A 27,279-nucleotide genomic window follows, 5' to 3' on the forward strand; every position below is an offset into this window, starting at 1 on the left:
TTGCATTCAGGCACTCGGGAAGAGACAGAGAGACCACATTTCAAGCACTGAAGCCTGGTAACTTGAACAAGCATTTATTCTCAGCCGTGCGCTCATCCATCCATCCATCCATCCATCCCACTCCGGCGGAATAAAAACCAGGAATTAAACACCCTTCGGCGCGGTGCAGTTCGCTGCTGACTCACGCAGCGGGGCAGGCCGCAGAGGCTGCCCCAACGGCCGCCCAACGGCCGCCCAGACGAGGGAGGGTCCACCGCCTCGCCTCGCTCCGCTCCGCCCCGCCCCGCCCCAGGGCTGTCCGCCTGCTTGCCCTCCAACGCAACCGACGGCGGACCGCTGCGTTTGCCCTCCGCCGGGCGTGCCGCTCGCCATGCTGCCCCCGGGGGCGCTCCGCCGGCCCCTCGCCGCCGCCGCCCGCCTGGCCCGGGCCCGGGCCCGCCCTCAGGTAACGGCCGGGGCGCTGCCGGGGGAGCCGACCGCGGCCGCGGGAGGGAGCGGGCCTGGTGGCGCGAGCCGCGGGGGCGGGGTCTGCAGGGGCGTGGTTTGGGTGAGCGGGATCGGGTGCTTGGGTGGGCGTCGGGGCGGGGTTTGGGCCGGCGGGGGCGGGGTTTGGGCCGGCGGGGGCGGGGTTTGGGCCGGCGGGGGCGGGGTTTGGGCCGGCGGGGGCGGGGTTTGGGGTGGGGCACGGAGCGGGCGGTGCTCGGCGGTCCCGCCCGGGGCTCTTGCCCCCGGCGCTGGGCGGGCGCTGCCCGCCGGGGCAGGGGCTGTCGTTGTCGCGACATCCTGTTTAACGGGTCTGTTTGTAAGTTTGGGCACGGCTCGTGCTGAGCGTCGGCCCCGGGTCTTCTCCAGAATCGCGTGACATGTTCTTTGGACGGGAGAGGTGGTCCAGCGGCGGTCCAGTATTTGCTTGAGCGGCAGAAAACATCTAGGCTCCTCTTTTCCTGCAGAAATTCCGCACTGGATGGGTCGCCGACAGCCAACTGCTGTCGTGATTGCTCACCATAAGTGTAGAATTACTGTTCGTTCAGGATCCTGTAGGGATTTAGAAACTGTAAATGCGAAAAGAGGCGGTGAGGCGTGGCCACCAGAACGAGATGTGTAATTCTCCAAAGGGTGATTGGGAAACAAGACCTTTGGTCTTGGCCGTCAGTATTTTGTGGCTTGAGCTGTATGGTGCGCGTGCCTCCTGATGCTCGTGACGTAAGTCATGTCCAAAATACAGCCAGCAGCCATCTTTCTGCAAATACGGGCTAAGGCCAAAGATTTGGTTTGGCCTTAGTTTTTCTAGTTTTATTTGGGAGGTGGGTAACATGTTCCAAGTTATTGAGGCCGTTGCAAGAGTAAGCATATTCTGGGACTTCTGAAGGGTTTTATGTTACATGAATGGAAAACCTGTTCTTGACCAGCCTTTGGGAAGCAGCCAGTGAAGGGCAGGGAGGCAGACTTTAGCAATCTTGTGCTGGAAGGAATCAGTCTTTTGCCAAGCATTGGTATCTTTTTCTTTCTTTTGCCAACAATGTGTAATTTGCTAATACTGGTGTAAGACTGTGATGAGAAAACAGATTGCAGTAGTGTGAGCTGGTCGGGTAAGGGCACCACAGGCAGATGCTGATGTTGCCTCTGCTTCAGTGGCATCAGCAGCCTTGCCTTTGAATAACCTGCTTAGCCAACTGTCTTTTTATTGCTTTGACTTTTTGCATCTTGCTGCTGGCTTCCTGAGGAAGGGGTATGAGAGAAGGAAAATCCTTCTTTGTTATGGGCTAATAATTAAACAATTGAGTGCGACAAATAAAAGACACACCACGGTCTGTTGCACTGCCAAAAGGAGTTGCAGCAAATAATGCGCATGGGAACTATTTCCAAAGAAAAAAGTCACAAGATACTTTTGTAGTGGAGATCACAAAGTACTCCCTCTCCCAGCCCCCAGTAGAAAGATCACATCTATAGCATCTCACTGTTTTAGAAAAAGGCTAGGAATCAGACAGAAGAGGGTTTTCTGGCTTGACAATCAGTTTTAGTTATTTTCTTAACATTTGCTCTCAGGTACTCGCATCCCTTGCTACGGGGGCCAGGCAAAATGATAACATTTTCTATGAAATTCGCACATATGATATTAAGCCATCAAAGATGAAGGAGTTTGTGGAAGTGGTCAACAAGTACTTTCACCTTCGCACAGCTCACTCGGAGCTGGTGGGATTCTGGTCTGCGGAGCTGGGAGCAATGAATAAGGTTGTCCACGTTTGGAAGTACGGTACGCTCAGCACCCCCTTGCGCTGCTCTGCCCTCTCTCTGCTCCCTGTCTCCTAGGCAAGAAGGCGAGGAGAATGCTTACCCGGCTTTTATTTGTTGCTCTTACTGTAAGAAAGTGTCCAAAAAAAATTTGTTCCTGTACTGATTACTGAAAAGAACACTGCAGAGCCTGTCAAGACAATTTTGATGTGTTGGGATGAGAGCTACAACTGTTCTTAAACAGCGATCTCTGCTCAAAACAGGTATAGTAGAGGAACTGCAGCAGAGTACTTCGTTCTTGGTAAATATTTTTAATTTAGGGCCAGTTCCTGAACCACAAATATCTTCAGAATTTCGGAATGGATGGAAAAAAGGTTGAGACCTCATTAATAAGATAATACATCTAAGGGCAGACAACCTATATGCAGTCTGTGTATGTTTATATGCAGGCATAATTGTTCTCAAATTCTAGTTCAGTGTAAGTCACTCCCCTAAAACACGTGAGCATGCAGTCTGTGTGCTTGAACTCCTTCTGCAGCTGGCCTGTGCTGAGGTGGGAAGCTGCTCCGCCAGCCCCGGCTTCCCAAGCGCACGAAGTGTTTTGTGCTGCTTCAGCCTTGGTAGCAACAGGCGTCTTGCAGTGTAATCAACTCTTTATGTGGTTGGAGTCGGTGCTGGCCTGGAAGGTGCTGGTAAGCCAAGAAGAGCTACAATTATGCGAGAAACGAGGCGTGCTGGCTGTGCTCTTTGTGGAGCCCAAGGGAACTTGAGACTTGGGTTATGGGGAGGTGGGAAGGCACGCTGGTAGCATTTCTTTGTATACCTGCCGCGTATATCTGTATGCTGAGACAGAGAATTCTGTTTCCGAAGTCCTCAGTCTGCTCGTTGAAATCCAGCGTGTTCATAGTACCTGTTTAGGATAAAGAGTCGCCCCTTTTGTCCTGGAGGGGTGAAGGGACCAGCCGTCTGTCGGCGGGAATATTATGAGTTTATGTGCACCTATGGTTAATAAATTGTCCCGCTTCTCAGAACTTTCTAGCCTTGTTCTTTCTCTTAAAAAAAACACCATTTTTAGTAATCTGTAAGAAACTTTCAAAATGGAAAACTAAGGAAAAAACGACAATTTTTGTTTGTTTCCTAACACTGTTTACATGTGTAAGGTACAACATCCTTTCTCCTTGATTCGTCAGACCCCTGCTTGTATCTTTTTAGTAGTTAAAAATAATTGGTATATTTTTCTCTTGGTCCCAAGATACTAATATTTCTCAAGGTTCTTCCCGTTCTCAGATGCTGGATTTTTCTCTTGTGTTATTGAAAGCTGACTGCATAAATGTACTGCTCAAGATGCCACTGCAGCCTAACCAATTGAAATTCAGACACTCTTAATTCAGTGGATTGGTTTTTAACTAAAAAAAAAAGAAGAAAAGGTGTAGATTTTGAGCACTTAATAGCTGCTTATGTAGCTGAACAAACAAACATTATTTCTACACTTGTAATTTTAATGTCATTTTATATAAGCCAAAACTCATGTTTTTCTTGATTTTCTCCTGGTAGGCTAATATTCCTTCTGAATTTTCTTTTCCACTTCACTGCCTTGTCCACTGTGCTTTCTGCAAATCTCCTTATCCTTGGTAATTGTTGCCACGTCCAGTAGTCCCTGCAGATGCCATATATGAATCTTTCTAAACAGTATTTCTTAATGTATTTTTAACTTTTTTGTAAACTTTCTTGGAAAATTTGGTTTGGCTTGAAACCATTTAAATCTGAGAGCTAAAGCAAAGATTTTTGCAGAATTTAAAGGAAACTTACCACATCTGCTTCGAGCTAATACGCTGTTTAAAAATACCAATTTCAAACTTATCCAAGTGCAGCTTGCTCCTTGTAAGTATACATTTTGATTGAGTCTGATGTGCCATTAAGTGCATTTTTTCATAGTTTTTTTTTCCTTTCTTACAGATAATTTTGCCCACAGAACAGCAGTCCGGCATGCAGTAGCCAATGACAAAGACTGGCAGGGAAAATTCATCTCCCCAGCCCTCCCCTTGATAGAAAAGCAGCACAATGAGGTTGCTTATCTGGTACCCTGGTGCCAACTCGGGAAGCCTCCAAAAGAAGGGGGTGAGCTTATCTTCTCTTTTGCTGATTAAAGTTACTGATGCTGACAGACTAACAAAAAATGGCTTAAAGTTTAAACCAGGTATTACATGGTTTTATAACCCTTTGTGTAATAAGCGCATGTACATACATACACCCATGCGAAAAGAGTGACATAACACAAGTGAGGGACAAAAGTTTTTAAGAAGGATTTTACACTAACTTACATCAGTCCCTGACTAGAGCCCTGATAGTTATGGTTGTGAGGAGGTGTGTGAATTGCCCAAATGAAGATGCAAAATGGCAGCGCGGTAGTAGTGGTCAGAGCAGTCATCCCGGACTGGCTTTGTCCATCTGCAGTGAGAGGGCACCTCCTGGGGACACTGAAGACAATGATTGTTCTCTTTCACAGCGGTTTTTCTCTTTTATCAATTAGCTTTGATGTTACTGCTTCTTTCGCATAATAGTTTTCAGAAAAAAGAAAAATAATCCCTGCTTTTTAAAGATACGTGCAAGTCAAGCATACTTTTAACAATCATAGATGAGGTGTAGGTATCCTGTCCTGATGTATTTTAATTCTCTCTGTAGCAGATGTGGTATTAGTAGTATTGAGTGTTCCCCTATTTATGAACATTTGCAGACTTTGTTGCATGGAGTAACGTCAACCAGGCCTTGCTTTAGCCCTCAGCCTGTGCATGCATACAGTCATCTTTGTTCTTTATTTCCCTGTGATTCTGAGTTTTATGCTGTTGCAGTTGAATTTGAAAGCAGTTGAGTTTTTCTCTTAGAACTGGGGAGCTGACTTTTCAGACTCTTCCTTCCCATTTTAGGTTATCTCTAGCCCATTGCTGGAGAATGAGACCAGACATACATTGCCATATGGCAAGCGTCTCGCTTTCTATTAAAGTGTCAGCAATTGTGATCTAGAGTAACTACCTGGATGGAAAGGAGTCGGATAATGTGTCTTGTAGCAGGACTGGAGTTTTTCGGCAAATCATGCCATTTGTCTGCGAACAAGGTTGATGATTATTTGGCAGAGCAGAGATGCTAAGCTAGTCCTGGTCTGTTGGTTAAGCCTTCAGATCTTGCTGTGACCAACCGCCAGGAATCAAAGGGCTTTACAACGTCATAAACTAATGCCAGAAAACATTGCCAGTCTTAGAAAAGGCGCCCTGCATTGTTCAATGAGCCATCCAAATCCCGCAAACATGTATGAGTATTTGTGATTTCTGCAAAGTAGTCTGGGTCTCCCCAAATTTCCAGGCAACACTGAAAATGGCTAAGTTGGGCTTTGTGTGAAGCCTTTTGTTCCTCAGGGTCACAGTACTTACATTTGCACTTGAAGTAGCTCTAGTTGGCGAGCTGCTTGCGTGTGTTCTCTGGATGCTGTGAGAAGTTGTGCACGCCGGGACGAAGGGGCAGTTTCATGTCCCACTGACCCGAAATGGCAGGGAATTGCAGTCCTGGTTTCACAATAAATAAGTACTGGTTTCACCATGACACACTGTTTGAGAACCGGCACTATTAATTTGTATTTTGTTCCTTGAGGTCGTCTTTGCCTTTTCTTCCAGGAGTGTATGAATGGGTTACTTTCCAGATGAAGCCTGGTGGGCCGGCATTGTGGGGCGAAGCGTTTCGAGCGGCCATCAATGCTCACGTCAACACAGGCTACACCAAGCTGATTGGTGTTTTCCACACAGAGTATGGATTACTTAACACAGGTACTACTTAATTTCTGGTACAGACTTTGGCATGGGAAGGGGCGGAGGGAGAGGGGAAAGCCCTTGTCCTGGATCAGGAGTGGCCAGCTTGATGAAAACGGTGCGAATCACCAAAGTCCTGTAAACAGTCCCTGAACCCAGCATTGTGTGTTGGGTTATAGGCTTAAGCCAGGTGCTGCTATCTTAAAAGACTCTCAGATCTGATGTTAAAGAGTCAAACCTTTTAAAGGCTCAGCAAAGGATCATCCCACCACTTTCTTGCCTGGAGAATTGTTTCTGCTAACTGCCAGGATCTAACAGGTGAAGGCAGACTGCTAGGACTTGGGGCACATGTTGTGTTGCAGCATAACAGTATTCAGCTGACTTTTTATTTTTACTTTCTCAGTCCACGTGATCTGGTGGAACGAGAGCCCAGATCACCGGGCAGCAGGAAGGCACAGTGCCCATGAAGATGCCAGAGTGGTAGCAGCTGGTAAGAGATGATGGATGCAAAGAACTCACTGGTGTTACCTGCATGCATGCTGGGAAAAGTATTGTTTCTCATTGGATTACTGTCTTAATTAAATATGCATTTAATTTCAGTGCGCGACAGCGTCAGATTCTTGGAGTCCCAGCAAAATGTGCTCCTGATTCCTCTGCAATGCTCGCCGCTGAAGTAAGATCCTTCTTCTAAAGGATCTAACTGATGGCAGAAAGGACAAGATGGAAGTGTGGTCAGCAAGTGCCATCACATGGATTGTCATACCCTCCTGAACTGAGCCAACTGTTCTTCAGTTTACAATAAATGGATGCAAAATGCTGATTGCTAGCCATGTAAATCAGTAAAATTTTGCACCCTCATAGCAAATTGCTAAACAGAAGTTTATGGTAATGTTCCTACAACCCCAGGAAAAAGAACTCAAGCCATATCACTTATGGCATGAATCACACTTCACCTATCTTTTATTTTAACCCCTCAGTTCTTATGCTTTTCTGCATAGGTAGATACTTATTAAACCTAGTAAGTTAAGTGCTCTTTTCCAACATTACAGCTCAGGGCTAGTATCATTTTCATAACGTGCTTTGGTGACTCTTGTAATTATCACATCTTGGCTACTGCATACTGGTTTAAGAAGGAATGCCCCCACATAGCCGTTACCCAGTTATGTTTTAATCAGACTTCTCATTGGGATGCTTTGTATTAATTCTGAGTAATGTTGAGGGTGCTGAAATTGGATTAGCCCTTCTTCTTCAACTGTGTAGTCAGACTCGGCTGATCTACACGTGCTTATGTTCTTTGAAATACTTTTTGCCAGACTGTTAAAAGCCAAATAAATTTGGATAAAGCATGAATTTTTAGTGTTTACAGCTCAAGTTTTTTTTTTTAAACTGGGAAATGATAAACCCCGTTCTCCAAGTACAGCATCCAGCAGGTCTTGCATTTTGGTGAACAGTCTTGATAATAGCTGCTTTAGAGCCAGTAAGCTAGAGTGAACAGCAGCAGGGCAGAGGGCACGTGGGCTGAGAAGTCAAACTTGCGTTTTGTGTACAGTGGTACAGAGCACCCTCTTCTGCAATTTAAAGGTCACTTACTGGCAGAGCACCTGGGAGGCTTTTCCACAGGTGAATCACTGACCTGCAATGAGCAATTGATTTCACATCTCTACTGCAGTATCTTTGTGCAGTCTGCCTAATGATAATTATTGGTTCTGTAAAGCGCATTAAGATCTCATGGAAAGCACTAAAAAAACCAGCCGTAGGCAATTATGCTTATATCCAAGGTGCATGGATGGGATTCAGCTGCTGCAGTAAGGGAGCGTAACAGGTTCCAGCTGCTATACCCAAGTCTTCATACTCTCCTCCCTCCAACAGAGCCATCTTTAGCATTCTCAGGGAGGAAAAAGCACTACTTTAGAGACCACTGTCTTGTATTTTACAAATCAACTTTTTAAGGTATAAATGGCTGATAAGCCATCACTACCAACTTGATTCAGAATGTTGCCTTACGGCAGTTAACTCAAAAGAAGACTTTTTTTTTAAAATAACAAAAACATGGGCTGAAAAATGGGAGAGGGAATTAATAGGACTTTTCTTTTTCCTACGTGAATGCAAAAATTAACTTGCTTTATTGTTTACTGGAATAAAAAGTAGAGAGGTATACTGGAAACAGTGGGGGTTTTTTAGTAAAACTATTTTCCCTGTCACCAGCATTGAGAGTAAAGAATACTCGGGATGTTAGAGGTGTGCTTTATCCTACAGTTTGTTGTTTTCTGACGAGGTTGATAAATCAAGCACATTACCCAAAGCACCAGCTGGACACTAGATTAAAACAGAAAACCCAGGAAATTTTAACGGCTTCTTATCTCAGGATGAATTTTCCTAATGAGTGTAACTTCAAAAATTGGTTGGATTCTGGAACTTAATTGGTTGACAGCGGGACCACAGGAAGTATAAAGCAAAATTTTAAAATGAGTTTTCCTTTGAGCAATCAGACCATTATTCTGCTTTATTTATAAACTGCTGTTCAAAATCAATCTAGTATTAACTTGGGTGATCTTCCTTTAATTTGTTATTAGCTAAGGATTAGGGTATTTCAGATTCTTTATACTCAAAATAACATTTTGCTTTGTCAGTGAAAACAGATACAGGGTATTTTTAGAAAAGAGAAGGAACAATTATGAATAGTTGCAACTTGCCGCGTCTCTCTAATGGTAATATTCAGAGGTAGGTACCTGACTTGGGATTTAAACATCCAGATAAATTTGCTATGCTCTACAACTAGATTTGACAGTTACACCGATGACTTTTTTCAGGATTTGCTGGACACCTTTTTATTTACTAACTTTAGAAGTTTAAAGTAGCACTTACCTTTCAAATCCCACTTACCTGAAAATAGTATATGCCCCATGCTAATTCATAGAGACACTGGAACTTGCTTGTACATTATGCATCAAAGTTCACAACAAAACAAAACTGGGCAAAATAAGAGCTGCTAACAGCACTCCTCAAAAGAATACGTGCAAAAATGACACTTCGAAGACCAATGGTGCCATAACAGCTTTATTTTTTACTTAATACAAGGCAATTAGAGTGCCTTTTAATACTTCACATAACAGTTATTAGCAAATACAAATATATATACTTTTTTTTTGCTTTTAATGAAAATGTCCGTTTAAGGATTTAACTTAGAAATTTCAGTTGTGAAACCTCTCTAGATTTTTGCAAAGTTAACAGATATTCCAGTGCAAAAATAGATCCCATTACAGATAGCATAAAGTGCTTGGAATGAAGGACCAACTATAATTCAGGAGGGAAGGATAAGCACAGTGGTGGTTTAACCATGGGGAAAATACAACAACTCCTTACTGAAATACAAATGTACTACAAAGAGGGATGCAACATGTCAATAGTAATAAAGTTTAAAATAAGTTAACACCTCAGTGCAGTTTCATTATCAAGAGTGGTTCATATACTGTATGTGACTCTAGAGTGATTTTTCCCCAATACACACTTAAAAGAGTAAATTAGTGGCTGTCTGAACTTATTCCATGACAAATCTTCATATGAGAGTTGCATTATGCTGTCTGTTCAGTACAAAAAAGACAGATCAGAACTGTGAAATAGTTCAGTTAATATCCATGTTCACTGTAACATTTTGTCACAGATGGCAGACTCTGTATGAGCATGACAGTCACAGGGCAATAGGAATCAAGAATCTCTTTTTGGTGGGCTAAGGAAAGAGGATCATGATGTGACTGTCGTTTCCTGCTAAATTAATCATTTACATGAGCAGTTACAGAGAGCAAACCCCAGCCCTTTCAGGACCAAATCTGAATCCTCCTAGAACTCGTTCTAGTTCTACATGCACTAGTTCGGTGCAGTGCAAAACTTAAGCCCTTCACTTCGGTGACTTAATGCTGATTTGTAATAGTCATTTTTAGCAGTGGTAAGCCTTCAATACATGCTATTTGTTTCAATGATACCATAACATATCTGCAGCCTGTTACAGAGAAGTCATGGCTGTAGCTCAGCTGTTAAGTAATTTTTCTGCACCTGGAAGTCTGGTGTATTCATCACCCTGTAACTCATCCCCATTGGGTGACGATGCCATAAAGGTAATAACAAAGCATGTTTTAAGTGAGGTATACCAATCCCCATTACACTCCTTTCTCAATCCCCTTAGCAATGTATTATACAGATTTAAAAAAAAAAAAAAGTACGAAAAAGGCACTTCAGCAGAGCATGTAGTAAGCTCTTACTTTATCCCAAGGCAGGTCACAGCAGGGACTGGGAACTTGTGCTAAATATGTAACTGTTTGTCTATTTAAAATGCTGAATTGGTCAGTGTTACCAAGTATACCTGGAAATATGTAATCAACCTTCTTCAGGCTCATGCCAGCCTCTTCACTGTTTGTTGGGCTCCTATGGGCATACACAGAAGAAAATGGTCCGTGATTGATTCATGGCGGAGTAGCATCAAAAACTAGTGCAGAACCTGGACTGGTATTTAAGGCGGAGGCATGACATACAGGAATAGCCCAGGAATTGCACTTGGGTTCAAACCACAATACTGAACCTATTTCTGAATGTAGAAGTAAGACAGAGGGGCCCATAAGTGTATTAATGAAAGCATACTCTCCCATGACTGTTGTACAATGTGAACAAGAATTGGCTGTTCTTACCATCTAATATCCCCTGTAATATTATTCTGGTTTTGTAAAACTTTAAAAAATTATTGATTGGTGTAACTGTAGCACTACTATTTTGAACTGTCTTGTTCTTGAAGGGAATTTTTACTGACGCAGTTTGTCACATGTATAATAGGGCTGTATTCTCCAGTTAGGGATCACCTAATGACTGAAACTACACTGCACAACAGAAGCAGAAACTTACACATTAATCTAATGTTATACCAGTTTCCAAACAGGAAAATTTTAGGTGAACAACTTGCAGTAATTGCAGATAGCGGCTGATTGCTAGAGTCTGGAACTTGGTCAGATCATGAATGTAGCTATCACTGAATGGATAGAATGAGAGCATAGCATTGCAGACATAACGTAAAGAAATACTGTGGCTACAAAGATCAACTGAAAGCACTTTCAATCCCTAATTATGCTACCTACCTATTTAAAGTCATAAATAATACTGTTAAAAAAAAAAAAATCTACATCTCATTTCTAGTTTTATCCGGCAAAGCCAGAAATTGCAACATGCTTGTGCTAAGCAGTAACTTCAGATGATGGGTACCTTTCTGGTGCAAAGCAGGGGTTAAAGAGCAGATACTACATATCTGAGTGACATCTCATGATTTAGAATTTGCTCTCAGCATTAGCAGCTTGTACAACTACTGAGTTTGCTGCTGTGGTCCAAACCCTAGGTCTGCTTCTCACCCACTTCCTCCTACTAGGTGTTCATGCAGCTGCTGCAGTACCTCAAAGGAGCAGGAGAGTACTTAACTACACAAAAACCTAGTCAGAGTAGGTTATTGGTTGTGATGCTGGTGGGACAATCCTGTGCATCTGCAGGGCTCACAGTTCTGCATATCACCACTTACTGATGGAGATGTATGGATATGGTGGCCTGTCTCTTGCCATCCCATCTGCACAGTACTGCTTTGTGGCCCCAGATTTGTCAACAACTGACCTACACCAGTCTAGGAAAAGCAGCTGGTCAGGTAAGTTTTCACAATCTAAGGCTACAACACTGGTGATGACTTTTCTTGCCACTGACTGTCTTGGTGCATTCATTGCCAGCAATGGATGTAGCACCAGGAAATTCCCACTCCTGACATGATTGTTTTAAAGACTAAAACATGCATGTCTAAAATATCTATAAATAACCACTGGCCTTGATTCCTCAATGGACTATTTTTGCAACCCTAGTAAAAACATACTGTACGGGACAAGATACAGTATGGTTGAAAGCCCACAGCATCTCATGGGTGTTTTACCACAGCTTCAGAGTTATACTGTAATGAGCTAAGTTCAAGTCTTTCACTTGAGAACAGTACAAGACGACTCCACGAGGCACTGCCCCTGTAAAGGAATTTTGTTTTCATTGCATTGAATTGCATTGCATTGAATGGTTATCAGTAGAGTGTCCAGTTTCTCTTCCTCTAGCTTCTTCTTCGGGAGTATCCTACCCCAGGAAAAGGAAGTTCGCATTCTGCTCGTCATTTCTTTGCTGAAATTGGCTCACACACAACTTTCTTTTACCTTCTCATCTTGCAGGAAGGAATTAAGGATTGCAATGTCTACCACAGTCTGGTTTTTGTGCAAGGACAGGTCCTTAGTGTGGTCGTCGTCACTTTGGTCCTTAGCAAAATTTACAAATACCTACAAGAAAAAAGGCCATGTCACACATCACCCTGGGTTTTCATTAATTCAGAGTATTTTACACACTGGGCTTCCTGAACTAGTCCTGGGATTCAGTACTCTACTTTGCTGAAATGCCCTTAAAAGATAGGTCTAATAAATTGGTGGATTTATTCCTACCTCTGCACGGAGAAGCTTTTGGCAGACAGGCTACTAAAAACTTACTTGGTCAAGTGTGGTCTGAGAAACGGAGTAGTCTTCTATGTGGAGTCTCTTTTTGTTCTGGGAGAGAATACTGAATATTCTGGCCAGGGAGGATGGCGAAGAGGGAAGCTGGTACTGCAGCATATTCCGATGCTTTTCCTTCAGGACACTTCCAGGGAATGCATGCCCAAAGAACTCCTCAACAGGCTTCAGGTCTGGATTTGCCCCTGCGATTCTCACCACTATGGTGTAACCATCTCCAAACCTATAAACAAGAGGGCACAGAAGCTAAGTGCCTTTGAAATAGAAGTGCAGCTTAGAATCCAGCAGCATTTCCCACAGCCAGAATAGCAATGGGAATGCTGCATGAGGAATTAAGTCTGACTGTATCTCCCTAAAAATGCAGACAACTCTGTGGCGTTAAGTGAAAAGAAAATAGCTACCTGTTCTTTAGATGCTGGACGCTGCCCAGACACCTGAATCGTCCATTGACCATTATCGCCATTCGAGTGCACAAGGCTTCACATTCTTCCATGCTGTAGGCAGAAATAACTTCATTAGCACTGCAAGCAGCAGCGAAGGGCAGAGAAACCAAGCAAAGTTTAGCATACAGCGCTGGCAGATGCAAAAGCCAGGGTACGATACAATTGGGCTGCTACTTGCCTGTGAGATGTGAGCACCACTGATCTCCCCTCTTTGATGACACTCAGAGCACAGTTCCACAAGAAACGACGTGCTTTGGGATCCATCCCTGTTGTTGGCTCATCCTGCAAATTACATACAAAGAACAGGTTATGCTGTTACATTCTACTGACAAATACCTCAGTCCCTGAAATGACCTGTCCGTTCTGATTATGCATACTGGAAAAGTTGAAAATAAGCAAGTTTGACTCATTTTCCAAAATGAGAAAATAATTTATGCTCCAAATTTTAAATTAGCAAACACCTTTTTCAGAACTGACAAGTACTGCTTATTCTGCCATTATAACATGTTGAAATATCCAGTTCTAAAACAAGTTAAAGTCAATTAGCTTGTTTAAATAGAGCACTAGACTGCTTTCTCCTGCACTATGAACATTAGTAATCCTAAGGTTTGTCCTCGATTTTAATGTGAAGAATCCTAAAATATTTAATTCCAATTTTCACTGAATTATTAAAAACACAGGACTGATTCTCCTGTACAGTAAGATTTGCTTGTGTCCAGCGGAAAGGCTGTTATTTTTTGTAGGTATAGAAATCTTTGCAGCAGTACTAAGGTGGCGAAGATGCTACACAGCTGGCAGTTTGGCATCATGTTTGAGACCCCCACTTCCCCAGTGATTTTTCAGAAATAGAAGCCTGGCAGCACATTATAGCTTGCACCTACATTTAAATAGGGAATCTTTATTTCTATGTGCTCTTTTAAGTGACTAATGATATATTTAAACATTAGTTGGCCATGAAATACCTAGTCTTCGTTTGAACCTGATTTTTCTGTTTTCCAAGGAAAATGTTAATGAGCAAAGGTTGCAGACTCACCAGGAACACCACAGGTGGCCCTCCAATGAGGGCAATGGCTGTGGAGAGCTTGCGCCTATTCCCTCCACTGTAATTCCCAGCATATTTTTCTCCATATTTCACAAGGCCCAGTTTCCGAATTGCCCACTCGCCAACCTACAAGAGACAGCACGACACCATCTTGAATCAAGCACAGCAACATCTACACAAGGTTTTCTTTATGAGCTTTGGCTTTAAAAACATTTTTGAGAAGGGCCACTCATCTGAACATCTAATGTGGCATGGATATGGGTTTTGAAACAGCCTGTTCACCTCTAGATCAGGATATATGCAAGTCCTGCCTCTGTGAGACCGGAAAACCAAATGGCTGCAGCTTAGTGGCCAGTAAGCATGAGTTCAACATCAGCTGAGCCACATTAACCACCAGTGTAGTGCTCTTCACAGCACCAGCTTTAGGTAGCTTTCTAGTTGCTGCGGGCTTGCAGCAGGGACACGGTCAATACTGACACACAGCAATCCCACTGTGGTGCGCCTTAGCCCTTTCAGACAGATGGGGGAGGATCTGGTTTGTTATTCAGGAGTATTACTACTGTTGCCAGTAGGCAGGCGTTGTTGCCCTGGGGACTAAAAAGCATTAGGGAAAGAGATTTAGCTACTACTCGGATCATACCCAGAAGCAGGTCCCTTTTTATATGGGGCTGGTGGGAGCATCACACAGAGGAACTCACCACCAGCCTTCGAAGGAGCTTGCAGTTTTCACCCATCATCACGACTCTCAAAGAGGGATTCGAGCCACCTGGACATAGCCTAGGCACCAGATCTGGCCCTATCCAAAGCACCGGGTACAGATGTCATCTTCCTACCTACAGCAGCTCTTGTTCTGCAGCACCCAGGACACATACATTGAAAACTGCTGTTAACTCAAGGAAACAGCACTGAGAAGAGTGCTGTATGGTACTGGCAGCTGTCATTAATTGCCTAAAGACTGTTAGTGTAACCCCATGTCTGAATGCTGAAATAGCAGCACTTTAAGGATGCAGCATGATCAGTTGAAAAGATGTTACAGCCAGCGTGAGGCTTCTGTTAAGCTGTAGAGTGCTTGTTCCCTGGGACTTTGAAGAATTAACTCTTGACAGCAGGTGAGGTTCTGCATGACCTGCAGCTCCACAGCCCTTAAACTCTTAACAGAAAGAAGTCATTCAGTGGACATTCTCATCCACTATGAGAATGCAGGACCCAAAGTATTTGCCCTTCCATTTAGTACACGGTTCTAGGCAGCACTGAAAAACCACAGCAACTTTGGTTTGCCCTGGAAGAAAAGGGGGGGTCAGATTTCACCATACAGTATCTTCAGCAGCTTCACATCATGGCATTGCACGTGTTGCAGGGAGGGTGCAGGCAAGCAGGAACAGTTGGTCACTGGGGTGGGTCCTATGGGGTTTACCTTGCAGACTTCTTTCTCTGGAACACCTCTCAGGAGCGCAAAGAACTCCAAGTGCTCTCGCCCTGTCAGCAGTTCATTAACTGCATCGAACTGTGGGCAGTACCCCATGTTCTGATGGACTTCTTGGATGTTGGACAAGATACTGTAAAAGAAAAAAACCTTTGTTAGGATTTTACAAGTACACGCTGCTATTTTAGATGTTAAAAGGAGAAAAGTGAAACTGTGGTTTCGGAATCACTGAACTAACAAAAATACAGGATCCTAGAAGTCTGTTTTGGCCAAATTCTTTTTTTTCTCTCCCCGCCCCACCCCCTTCTTTTTTAAAATATGACATTTAAACGTAAGAGGGCAGGTATTCAGAAGTGACTACCAGACCAGATCAATTTTCCTAAGCCGCTGAAGTACTTTACCAGACTCAGCGAAAGGCTGAAACAGATGCCAGGAGTTGAAAAACGGAAAAGTGGGGCAGAGTTTCGACTTGCTAGAAGTGGAACAAAGGCTGTGAAATCTGGAGGAGAAAGCAGCAAAGGGCCTGCTTTGACACAAAGCAGAGGAAAGATGCATGGTCTTTCACCTGTTTCCTTTGAGGAAAGCTTCTCCTCCTGTCACATCTGTATCACCAGTTAGCATCTTAAAAGTGGATGACTTGCCAGCACCATTTACTCCCAGGAGTCCAAAGCACTGGGGATGCAAAAGAGCAGATGAGCACAGAGTGTTTGAGAACAGGATTCAGCTGCATCATTTTCAGCACTGACAAAATGGGAGGGAGCAAACTTGACCCTCAGGACAGCTGGAGGGAGTCTTCAGTGCATTTTCAGAAAAAAACCTTCTGGACTTTATAAATCTTTAGGGTGGGAAAATGAACAAACTGTGGTGTCACCTTGGTGCAGTGCCACCACAGTGTATCTGTACTAAACCTTGGGGGGTACCAGAGTTTGGCCTCTGGTCCCAGACACTGAGAGTTCAGTATCTTCTTCAAAGGCAGAGAGAGACAGAATCAGAAGCTGCTTCAACTTCCAGGCAACTTCCTTTGATGTAATTTGAACATCATCTCTTTCTGATCTTACCCTACCCTTTGCTGTTTGTTGCTCTTAAATAATGCAGTAATAGCAAAGCAATAAATTTGACAGATAAGCTTACCTCTCCAGGGGGGATTCCAACACAGATCCTATCAACCGCTGGCTTTCGCTTCATTCTGTAAATCTGAAACGAGAAGAAAAAAAATGAGAAGGACAATGTCAAAGAGAACTATAGTTATACATATTCAACACTCCAAACATGCTCCGGTTTTGATCCCACCAAATCCCTCTGAATGAGGCTTCTGATGATCTGCATGGTGCTGTGCCACCAAGTCTTAGGAATGCAGAACTTTTCTGTCACCTTGGTTAGCTCCTTGATTTCCAAGATGTCACTCTGTCCTCCTCCGCTAATTATTCTCTGCCTCTCTCTAGTTACATCCTCATCTTCATCATTCACAGGAGGCAGCTTGGCATAGACAGGCCTGGAGAGAGCAACGTGATAAAGTCTTAACAGAAGATGACAGGGCCTCCATAGTTAATATTCTCCCCACTTCATGGGGGACACCAATGAAAACTTCACCTGGGTAGGTTGAACCAACATACCTGGGTTTGATGAAGAACCTGTACTGGATGAGCACTGTGATGAGGAAGAAGACAACGCCCTCTACTGCCATGGCAAAGAGGTTCCTTCCCACCAAGTCCCACGACAGAGGGGACACAAAACGATTTTCTCCTGCCAAAATGAGATGAAGAGCACAGTTACCTTTCCAGAGCAACAGTAGCAGGCTACCATTTCTTCCTGCAGAGCTCACCAAGTTGGGCACCGGGGCAACTGGAGAGCAGCCAGTGGGAGGAAGGAGGGGAGAGACCACACAAGGGGCCAGTTGCGGCTGCGTGCACATTTCTTACTGTAGTAAAGTTGGGACTCGCGCCCAGAAAATTCAGTCTGCCAAAGAAGAGCTGGCCCACCTTCCTGAAAGGTTAGTGAGGCACCGAAAGACTGTGACTCAGGCCTGGCATCTGCATCCCAGAAAAAAAATACCCAGCTTTCCAGAATCTCAGGCACTCCTTACACTTGGCCTAATGATCCTCTCCATACAGTTGGCTTTATGCATTTCTATTTAATGCCCCTAATAACTCAAAACTCTGGAGGACTATCTGCCAGGCCCCCTTCAGTCTCTATAACAACATAAAGAGGACAGCTGTGGAGACTTGCCAGCTTTGATCAGATCTGTGCTGCAAATCGTGCACTTTTAATCCCTGGAAAGTCAGAGGAGCAAAGGGTGCTCACAAGGAGCAGACTCGAGCTTTCCCTGTTCAGTTCAGGCCACTGTCCCTGTGATACACAATTTCACTTACCAAACCTCTCCAGAGCATCAGCCATGGCCTGGTTTTTCACCATGTCAATGAGTCCCCGCCCCAGGCAGAAGTGGGGGAAGATGAGGAAGACAGACTTCAGGATGTCATTAATGTTGTTCAGCTTCTGTTAAGACAAAATCAAGTACCAGTGAGCCATCTGAGCAGAAAGCAACCACCACCTGCCAAGTGTGACCCATGTTGTGATTGACCTCTCCCTCCCCCAACACTACAACCCCACAAAAATTCAAGGATTAGAAATGCTCTCCCAAGAGCCAGTGCCATGGCTCCTCTGGACAGTCAGTGTTATTGCATTGCTCAAGATCCTATTAATACCGCATTAGTATTTGCGTAGCAAACTGCACCAAAGGAGAGATTCCTCCAAATGCTCACAGTCTAAAAGGCAGTGTCTGCAAACGATAACATGCAGAAAGGCTACAGGTTGAGGAGACAGGAAAGTTGTGCTTGCACAGACTGGTTATCTCAGAGGCTGTGGGTAACCCCTCCCTATCCCATATTGGAGGCTCTAATCCTTTTCCTTTGTTGTCTTCCAGTTGGCTTAGCCCACGGGTTGGACTGACAGCAGCCTGAGGAGAGGTTCCTGTTCTGCCAGGCACTTATCTTCAAGCGTGTACATGTTTTTACTGAGCTAAAACAGGCCTTGTAACAAAAGGGACCATCAAGGACTGCCTCCTTATCCCCACAGGCAGTGGTACAATCAACAGGTAACTCCCACAGGGTCTCCTCAACCTCCTCCCACAAGGAACGCTTCACACCAGTGTGGGTCAAATGGCGCCTGCTAAGACATCTTGTGTTGCATACAGGCATGAGAGGAACTTGCACCTTCCCCAGTAGGCATCTGGCTTTGTCAAAACTGAAGTGAGGTGCGTAAGTTCCCAATACACTTAGACAGGGTCTACCACAGGAGGCAAAACTGAGGGCAACTAAATGCTTGAGTGCTTGACATGGCCTGTAGCAGACAGAAACTGCCCCGTGAGAAGAACATACAGGAAATTCCATTTGAACGTAAGAAAATAATTTTTTTTTTTTTTACCCTAAGGGTGATTGAGATCTGGAAGAGGTTGCCCAGAGAGACTGTGGAGTCTCCATCCCTGGAAATGTTCAAAACCTGATGGCCCTGAGCAACCTGCTCTGGCCGACCCTGCTCAGAGGTTGGACTAGACAGTCTCAGAAGGTCCCTTCCCACCTTAACTACTCTGTGAACATTGCTGAAGTGGGCTTTAACCCACTTCCATCAGAACCTATGTATAAACCGCTGCAGTAGCTAATGGGTACAGGCCAGGGGCTAGCCTTTCTGGAGAACTGGCTGCTAAAGGCAACATGGCACCAACACGGAACTAGATCGTAGCAGCACAAGACAGTGAGGAGCTTCTGGGAAAACATACGTTGTTGGTGAAGAGCTCCAGGACAAAGGTCGCCACGCTACCATTGATGCCAATGAAGAGGTTCACGCTGGTCAGGACAACATATGCCGTGCTAGGGATTTTGAACACGAAGGAGGCTGGATACATGAGAGGGGTGATGGACCACCTGGCAAGAGGAAAAGCAGCAACATCAGGTAAGAACCTTCCAAGTCTAAGAGCCTTCCCGGTCATCCTTCTGATGAGAAATCCCTTACCCATAGAGAAATAGAAGGAGAGCCAGCACAGGCAAGTTGGAGGAGGATACATAGGACTTCTGCTGGAAGCAGATGAAGATGATGATGACTAGCGTGGCTGGAACAATGTAGTTGCACTGGAAGGTGAAAAATAGGGCTTTAGATTTGTTTCCAGATGATAAAAAAAATGAAGGTGTCTTTCTGCTCTGAGCCAATGGTTTTCAACACTCTTCAGTGTTCCCAAAGATGTTTCCAACGGGAGACTCTTAGGAGTGTCACATGTGTGAACTACAATGTAGTATGCATGAATTTACATTTCTTGGTCCCTCTAGTAGTAGTCAGTAGACTCTCCGAGGTTTTGGACACCACAGGTTGAAAAAACCTGCTTGGAACAGAGCAGAACAAGGGGCTACACAAGCAAACATTTTGGTGCAGGTATTTTAAAGTGACATAATAAATGATGATTGAGCTTATGGTTGCCCTCCCATCCTCTGTTCAGTGCTCCTTGTCCCACTGAGGTGAATGACCGCCCCAAGAGAATAAACACGGAAGTCACAGGCACAGTTGTTCTTCATTGAATTAATGTGGTGCCCACTGGCCCCAACTGCACTTTGCACTTCAGTGCAATGGACACCGTGCAAACACAGAACAGAGTACAGTTCAGCACAGTCACAAAGCCCTTACCATATCCCAGACAAAGTTGGCCAGCCAGTAGATCACAGGCTTTACGCCACTGATGAACTGCAAGTGTTTAGCCTTGCTGACACGTTCCTGGATAAGGAAGACCACAAAGCTGGCAGGAACAAAGGACATGGCAAAGATCACACAGATGGAGACGAGGACATCCACAGAGGTGGTCATCCTGGACAAAAAAGAAGAAAGCGAAGTGTTTGTATGCTGGTGCTGGCTCCTTTGAGATCAAATGAGGCCGCTCATGCAGGACAGTGCAGAAGGAGTTTCTCCTTCTGCTGTCCTTGTTTTGCAGGGTAAAGGATGACCACATCAGGCTGCCTTAACGGCACAGTTTTTCTCCAGCCACATAACAAAGAGAACATACACAGCCTGTTGGCATCTCAAGGATAGCACCACAACCTGGAGATGGGTTGGTAACTTCAGCACAATAGACTGCTTTCTGCCTTTCTTATCACCACCACTGTGGTGTTGTTTCCCACTTAATGCATTTCTTGGGGTTGTTGGGGGGGTTGGGTTTTTTTGTGTTGTTTTAAAGTTCAGAGGTATCTGACTGTCATCTGCCACTGCTCTAAGATTTCAAGAATGTATCTGCAGACAGCTTATGGGTCCTGACTCCGGTTGTGGTAGTAGTGGACTAGTCAGTGCCTCAGTGGAGTAAGCCCTGTTGCATTACTGTGTGCCCCCCAGCTTGAGAGAGTGAGCAAAACTGAACAGGATCTATCAATGATTCATAGTCAAACGGTGGCACCTTGGGACAAAAGAATGACCATATTCATGGCGAGCTGCCTTTCTGGATATGGCTGAGAGGAATTTCCTAAGTGGCAGAAGGTCTGAAGATTACACCGTTTTTTAGAAACTGCAGCTTCCAGGGACTCAGAGACACAGAAAGCTTGAACAGCAGTGCTGTTCAACAGCAAGTGCTCAACAGCACATGTTGCCACCTGCCCAGACCACAGAAAATAAGGCCAGCACGTTAGAGCTTAAATGCCACAGGCCACCGAGGGTCCACCAGTGAGGCTAACACCTCCCATGTTGCGTGTTTCCAGTAATCAGCAGCTGATGAGCCCAAACCCCTCTGTGTTCACATCAGGACTTACAGGGCCACTTCAGAGAGCTGTTGCTTGGTGAGATTGAGTGGGTGATTGAAGGCAGTGATCCCATAAGCACTAGGGTTTTTCCCCTGCTGCAGGTTGGCCCGAAGGATGCCGTTGTTGATCACATTCAGGAAGGAGGCGATGGCATGCCAGCCCTTGTTGTTGAACCACACCTGCAAGAGATCACATCAGCGTCAGAAAGGCAGCAGGTACCTCAGCTACCCAACAGGCTCCTGAGCCCTGCAGAACAATTCTTCCTCTATTGAGGGCATATAATTTCTTTCCACATCCTTCCAGCTAGTTTGCTCAAGGGCAGAACATACAGTTTGATCAATAACCACAAGAGGCTGCTGGAAGCTAGCACTGATCCAGCATTGAAATCCTTCTGGGCCTTAGGGCTAGACTCCAAGGGAGAAACAGATTTTGGGGAAACCCACACAAGAATACAAGCTGCATTTGCTCCACTAGCAAATACAGAGAGCTCTGGTCTGCACAGTTGCCCAAGGCAAACTGCTGGGACTTTGCTAACTGAAAATAACTCCAGGTTACCTGAGCTTCAAATAGCAGGCACAGCAGCGGGGATTGGTTAATTTACCTTCACGTTGTTCTTTGTATCCAGGCCTTTCATGAAACTTGACAAGCTGTTGAGAAACCGATCTCCAGAACTCCCCTGCAAACAGCAAAAAGACAGTTAATTCCCCTCTGAGAATACTGTTATTTATGTCCTGGAGTCTAGCGGGGGTCACACTACGTGTTTCACAGCTCTGACAGTTTTCTTTCCATTCTGCAGCCTGTAACCACCAAGCTGGAGGTGCTAAGAAGGCTGAGAAACTGCATCTTTCCTCCCCCCTTTCCTTTCTGCAGTCCCACTGGTAAGAGAGGTCAGCCTTAGGCCTGCTTTTTTCCCAGCAATAAGTATTAACCGGGGTTGCTGGTAACTTTCAGAGACATGGCAGCCCACAGGCAGTCTCAGAAGAAAGCAGTGTCCCAAATTCTCTTCTGAACCAAGGCAAGACTCAGCACAGGAGGGCTGAACTGAGGTTTTGAAGAAGATGGCAACTACTTGTTAATTCCCTGAGACAGCCCGTCCTGTCCTGCCACAAAACACTCAGAGGTGTCTGTAATCCCCACTGGCTTGCAACTGGTGTTGGGCAGAACCCGGGTCAGCAATGTGGGCTGCGTAAGCCTCAGCTGAGCACGTTCCCAAGCCTTCTGCTGCTCCCAGACACCAGCCTGGAAGACCCCAGCTCAGAGGCAATGGGGAAAAGCCACTGGACACAGCTAACACACACATGCTCCTCATTTTATGGCTTCCAAGTCATCTCTCAAGTAACAAGACTCTGACATTAGTGCATCCTGGGTTTGTGAGGGACAGCTGCTCACCTGTGCTAGCTCCAAGATCTTCTTCACCTGTTTAATGGCATCAGTGACTTCATGGCTTGGAGGAAGCATGAGGGAACTGCTGGCTCCCAAGGAAAAGCCGCCATACCTGAAAGTTCAGATAGAAAGCGATCCTAAGATCTGACTACTCACTGACCTCCAGAAAATGCCACTCCTCCTCCCTCCCCAGATGTCTCCTCTTCCTGCACTATATCCAAGGCAAGTGTCTCCACTCTTAAATGAAGGGATGACTTTGATCTTCCTACACTGCTACTTGGCCATGATGTCTCCTACTCCTTGTTTCTGGGGCTAAATACCCATCTTATGACAGCTCAGCATGCTGTTTCATTTAACGAATGCAGCTATGCTCTGCTACCAGTGCAGGCAAAGCAGGACATCTCCCTGCTTCCCTTGCTTGGAATAGCACCTCCCAGGACGGAGTATCAGTAGGCTGGTCCTGCAAATCTTTTCAAGCCAATACTGCTCTCCGCATAAGGCAGGCATGCTTTCCAGTGATACGCGCTGGGGTTGTCCCAGTTTATCCTTAAACATGTTCCCTCAACATTTGGCAGTTAAGAGTCACATAAAAAAACCCTGCAAAGCGGGGTGGGTCTGTCCTGCTTAATACAGTGCTCAAGGGTTAGTGGACGCGTACAAACTAGAGAAAAGGCAGTAACTCACCTGAATTCATTCACCCAGATCTTATTCTTTAAGCTGTAGAGACAGAAAAGAAAGCCAATGTATAATACGTGGAACAAGAGGAGAGACAGACCTACCAGTGCTACAGGCACATGGCCAGGCAAAAGAGTGCAACAGCCTCTCACATCTGACATATGTCCCACCACTCCTCTTCAATGTAATCCCTAGGGTGCCCAGACTTTCCCCGTACTCTGCTTACAAGGCTCAGGACACCCACCTCAGACGTGCCACAGCATCACTAATAAAGCAGAAACACCACTTGAGCTGTGGATCAGGACAGTCGGAGGAGCTGAGTGGGTCTGGCCCACTGCTGAAGTTTGGGTTGCCCAGGCCTATTAGCTTGAGCCGTGCAGCATCCCCCATACAGCAAGCAGCATTTGGTAAGGAGGGAAAAGAGAGGGTGAGTTCAACAGCTACCTTTTCCCAATGATCTGCGCGTAGGTCTTCACTAGGTAGTCTGATACATTGCGGCCTGTCAGATTCTGGAGGATGTCAGCAGTGTCTTGCTCGCGCTGGTGTCACCAGGAAAAACAGATAAACGCCCATGAGAAAACGCAGGTGCCGAGTCAAACAAACTGTGTGCGGTGCTGCACGCAAGAATCACACCCAGCCGCTCTGCTCTGCAGGAGCACCCCTCATTGCAGCACCACTGAGCTCTGTCCTACCTGTGGGGGTGGCAGCCCACCTGCACCAGGGGGGCACACAGGCAGCATCTTCTTGATCTTCTCATTGCTGCACTCGCAAGATGGGGAAGGGTTCTCCATGCTCCAGTTGCCTTTCAAGAAGATGTCCAGGACTGAGTCTGGGACTGAAGTGGTGGTCCATTCCCTCTGCCCCATGGTGCAAGGAGTGTCTCTGTGTCAAGAAAGAGGCAAGGCAAATGCAGTTTTTAAAACAACTGTGATGGCCTTTGCTTACAAGCCATTTAAATAACAGACACCACAGTCCCCAGAAGAGGCAGGCTGTTTTTCAAAGGAGCCTGACCTCACTGAGTCAAAGAGCTCAGCAATAGACCAGGGTCTGCAGATCCCAGTGCCAAAAAGACTGAAGCTGACCAACACTGAGTAGTGCCGGGCACTCCCCTCTTTCTCATTCGCTCCGCAGCATGCGAGTGCTTTTTTTCAGTCAGTCCCAGCACGCACAGCGCCCAGATTTCAAGGAGCATCTGGATGATGCTCTTAGTGATATAGTTTAGTTTTAAGTAGTCCTGCGAGGAGCAGGGAGTTGGAGTCGATGATCCTTATGGGTCTCTTCCAACTTGAGATATTCTATGATTCTAAAATCACGGCAGACAGTCATTTCTTGGATGATATTTCTGCCTTTGGGGCACCAGAATACTGCTCTTCCGCAAGGCAGCATCAGTGGACAGCCTCCTCCCTGTGCCCCATGGGTGGAGTAACCCAGCTCCTGTGTCTGTTTTGCAGGATACAGCTTACTTTCCACCACTGGCCAGCACATCGGGTCCCTTGCCCCCCTCCCCATCATCCTGAGAACATGAGCTGCAGTTCTTCCAGGCTAGAAACACACCATCCTGGACTCTGTATACTCCACCCCTTCTGCACTCACGGCCTGGATCTTCAGTGATTTGCCCAAGGCCATGTAGCAAGTCAGTGGCAGAGCTAGGAAACACCACCAACGCTGTCCGGCTCTCCACTCTTTCTGCTTTTCATTTTCTGTGTGGGTGCTAACCTAGGTTTCTAGTCCAGCTAGAAACAGAGGACTGTGGAATGGGAATAGCCACAGTCAATAACATACAGCAACATGATTAGGTCCTTTTCCATGTTCAGGACCAAACAGCAATTTGAGGGAGAGACTACTGTCTCCTTTCCATCTCTGTCAGTAAGGACTTGCACTCAAACCTCACTCCCTCACCATGCTGAGGGCTGGTAACTTTCTAAAAGGTCCTCAGCAGAAAAACTGAATCTAATTGCAACTCTTTTGCCTTAAATCCTGCTCTAGCCATGAATGACTATCATTCCCTAAAGCCAGCTAAATCTACTGGGTGACCAGAAGCCAGGGCTGGGCTTCCTTTTCCCAGTTCTACTTACGGGATGGAGTGTCCCTGCATACAGCGTGTCCCAAAACCAGGCTTATTGAGAAGTGCATCCAAAAGCCTCTGAGTGCCTGCATCTTCTGGAGCATCATTGCTATGGGTACAGCAGAGAAACACTATTAGGTCAGTGGGATAACAAGCACACAGTAAAAGCAGCAGCAGAGCAAGGCTGGGAGCACAGTGAAAGAACTCAGGAAAAGGGTATGTGTGGAAATTTCCCTTTGAAGAATGCTTGGCCCAGGAGCACACACAAACACTCCTGGTCTTCGTGCATAGTATTACTAGAGTCATAGCACCATTCAGAAATGGATATGGCCTTGCCAGTAGTTAAGAGTTGGCATTTAAAGGTCTAAAAAGAAAATACCAGGACTCTACTAATACGTGCTTCTGAGCTAAACAAATTTAAACAACCTGGTAAGGAACTCAGTAATTCACATTTGCAGAGAAGAACAGAATTGCAGGATTTCGCACCATTTCTAGGCCACAAGAAACATACCTAATAAAAGTGTACTGCTCATCATACATCCAGGGCTGTAATTCCAGGCTGGGATACTTCCCAAAGGGAGGAACAATCAGGCTGAACATGAGAGCAATACACACAAAGACAGCTGGCAGCACAATCTGAAATTGCAAGGAAAGAGCAAGCCCTTTTTAAAGCGAATATTCCAAGAGACATCAGGAGCTACATGTGAGTCACTTAATGGATCAAAACTTTTTCAAAGTTTCCCAGGAAGGTCTTTGCTATTTACACCAAGGCATTGCTAGACACCAATACAAGACCTATGCTGGCATTCAACCAGGGCACTCATTTGGGAGGCAGAGGATTCAGCCTCTAAATGCTGCTCTCAAGGCCAAATTTGGATTTGAACCTTAGTTGTGTCCTTGCTGTGCAACAATACTATAACTACTTGGTTATCATTTTGCCCCTGTACTTGGCACTGGTGAGGCCACACCTCAAATACTGTGTTCAGTTTTGGGCCCCTCACTACAAGAAGGACATGGAGGTGCTGGAGTGTGTCCAGAGGAGGGCAACGAAGCTGGTGAAGGGCCTGGAGCACAAGTCTTATGAGGAGCGGCTGAGGGAACTGGGGTTGTTTAGTCTGGAAAAGAGGAGGCTGAGGGGAGACCTCATCGCGCTCTACAACTACCTGAAAGGAGGTTGTAGTGAGGTGGGTGTTGGTCTCTTCTGCCAAGTAACTAGCGATAGGACGAGAGGAAATGGCCTCAAGTTGCGCCAAGGGAGGTTTAGATTGGATATTAGGAGAAATTTCTTTACTGAAAGAGTGGTCAGGCCTTGGAACAGGCTGCCCAGGGAAGTGGTGGAGTCACCATCCCTGGAAGTATTTAAAAGACGTGTAGATGAGGCGCTTAGGGACATGGTTTAGTGGACATGGTGTGTTGGGTTGACGGTTGGACATGATGATCTTAGAGGTCTTTTCCAACCTGTATGATTCTATGATTCTATGATTCTATGATCATGTAATTCCTTTCACTTGCACAGGCCCCCTTTTGCCCAGACGTGCTATGAAGACCAGTTTTGGTTATCCATATTCCCCTGAAGTTTTCTGCCCACCTTCAACTCTGAATACAATGCATGGACCAGAGCTGTCCCTGCTGAGGGACCCTGCACATGTTGGGACCCTGCACATGTTCTCACCTGAGCAAAGAAGCCTTTCCGGCTTCTCTTGGCAATAAGCAGCCTCTTCCACAACAGAGCCATGAACTGCTGCTGGGTGAGCTTCCAGCCCTTCATCTGGTAGGATCCTTTCCCATCCATGCCACTGAGAAGGTCTGTCTCTCTGGATTCTGCTAGCAAGAAGAAATAACCCTCATTCAAAAGCTCACAGTGATGTTCTCTGGTCACTTCTGTGCTGGAGACACA

The 27,279-nt window shown here is 45.5% G+C and overlaps 2 protein-coding genes across 8 annotated transcripts in view; one reads left to right on the top strand and one right to left on the bottom strand.

Annotated features, from left to right (window-relative positions):
- The first annotated feature begins 280 nt into the window (after positions 1 to 280).
- Positions 281 to 7,379, top strand: NIPSNAP3A (nipsnap homolog 3A). 2 transcript variants are annotated; one of them, XM_075138491.1, is made up of 6 exons: positions 281 to 445; positions 2,047 to 2,254; positions 4,189 to 4,350; positions 5,898 to 6,047; positions 6,433 to 6,519; positions 6,630 to 7,379. In XM_075138491.1, the coding sequence occupies exons 1-6, from the start codon at positions 371 to 373 to the stop codon at positions 6,704 to 6,706; spliced, it is 759 nt and encodes a 252-aa protein (XP_074994592.1). In that variant the 5' UTR covers positions 281 to 370; the 3' UTR covers positions 6,707 to 7,379. The 2 variants fall into 2 exon arrangements, with proteins under 2 accessions (XP_074994592.1, XP_074994593.1); XM_075138492.1 differs by lacking the exon at positions 281 to 445 and adding an exon at positions 914 to 1,203.
- Positions 7,380 to 9,068: 1,689 nt separating this feature from the next.
- ABCA1 (ATP binding cassette subfamily A member 1) overlaps positions 9,069 to 27,279 on the bottom strand; it is a 97,380-nt gene continuing 79,169 nt past the window's right edge. For 4 of the 6 annotated variants that reach the window (XM_075138486.1, XM_075138489.1, XM_075138488.1 and 1 more), the window contains 23 exons: positions 27,055 to 27,206; positions 25,894 to 26,018; positions 25,393 to 25,491; positions 24,010 to 24,199; positions 23,762 to 23,856; positions 23,327 to 23,359; positions 22,649 to 22,754; positions 21,861 to 21,935; positions 21,269 to 21,438; positions 20,163 to 20,340; positions 19,500 to 19,615; positions 19,267 to 19,411; positions 17,864 to 17,987; positions 17,108 to 17,237; positions 16,866 to 16,986; positions 16,626 to 16,688; positions 16,060 to 16,166; positions 15,486 to 15,627; positions 14,063 to 14,197; positions 13,208 to 13,311; positions 12,988 to 13,080; positions 12,566 to 12,809; positions 9,069 to 12,361 (listed from right to left, as the gene is read on the bottom strand). In XM_075138486.1, coding sequence (XP_074994587.1) covers positions 12,221 to 12,361; positions 12,566 to 12,809; positions 12,988 to 13,080; positions 13,208 to 13,311; positions 14,063 to 14,197; positions 15,486 to 15,627; positions 16,060 to 16,166; positions 16,626 to 16,688; positions 16,866 to 16,986; positions 17,108 to 17,237; positions 17,864 to 17,987; positions 19,267 to 19,411; positions 19,500 to 19,615; positions 20,163 to 20,340; positions 21,269 to 21,438; positions 21,861 to 21,935; positions 22,649 to 22,754; positions 23,327 to 23,359; positions 23,762 to 23,856; positions 24,010 to 24,199; positions 25,393 to 25,491; positions 25,894 to 26,018; positions 27,055 to 27,206 — 2,888 coding nt within the window. In that variant the 3' untranslated portion in view covers positions 9,069 to 12,220. Of the gene's footprint in view, positions 12,362 to 12,565; positions 12,810 to 12,987; positions 13,081 to 13,207; positions 13,312 to 14,062; positions 14,198 to 14,811; positions 15,351 to 15,485; positions 15,628 to 16,059; positions 16,167 to 16,625; positions 16,689 to 16,865; positions 16,987 to 17,107; positions 17,238 to 17,863; positions 17,988 to 19,266; positions 19,412 to 19,499; positions 19,616 to 20,162; positions 20,341 to 21,268; positions 21,439 to 21,860; positions 21,936 to 22,648; positions 22,755 to 23,326; positions 23,360 to 23,761; positions 23,857 to 24,009; positions 24,200 to 25,392; positions 25,492 to 25,893; positions 26,019 to 27,054; positions 27,207 to 27,279 lie in introns of those variants that run through there. The other 2 variants (XM_075138487.1, XM_075138490.1) reach the window with 2 other exon arrangements.

The sequence above is a fragment of the Calonectris borealis genome, chromosome Z (genome assembly GCF_964195595.1).
Source record: "Calonectris borealis chromosome Z, bCalBor7.hap1.2, whole genome shotgun sequence".
In the NCBI taxonomy this organism is placed as follows: domain Eukaryota; kingdom Metazoa; phylum Chordata; class Aves; order Procellariiformes; family Procellariidae; genus Calonectris; species Calonectris borealis.

Bases quoted from the DNA above. Each gene is read 5' to 3' on its own strand.
- NIPSNAP3A (XM_075138491.1), top strand. From the start codon at position 371: ATGCTGCCCCCGGGGGCGCTCCGCCGGCCCCTCGCCGCCGCCGCCCGC. The intron at 4,351-5,897 runs GTGAGCTTATCT...CTTTTCTTCCAG, and splicing joins GAAGCCTCCAAAAGAAGGGG to GAGTGTATGAATGGGTTACT. The intron at 6,520-6,629 runs GTAAGAGATGAT...ATTTAATTTCAG, and splicing joins TGCCAGAGTGGTAGCAGCTG to TGCGCGACAGCGTCAGATTC.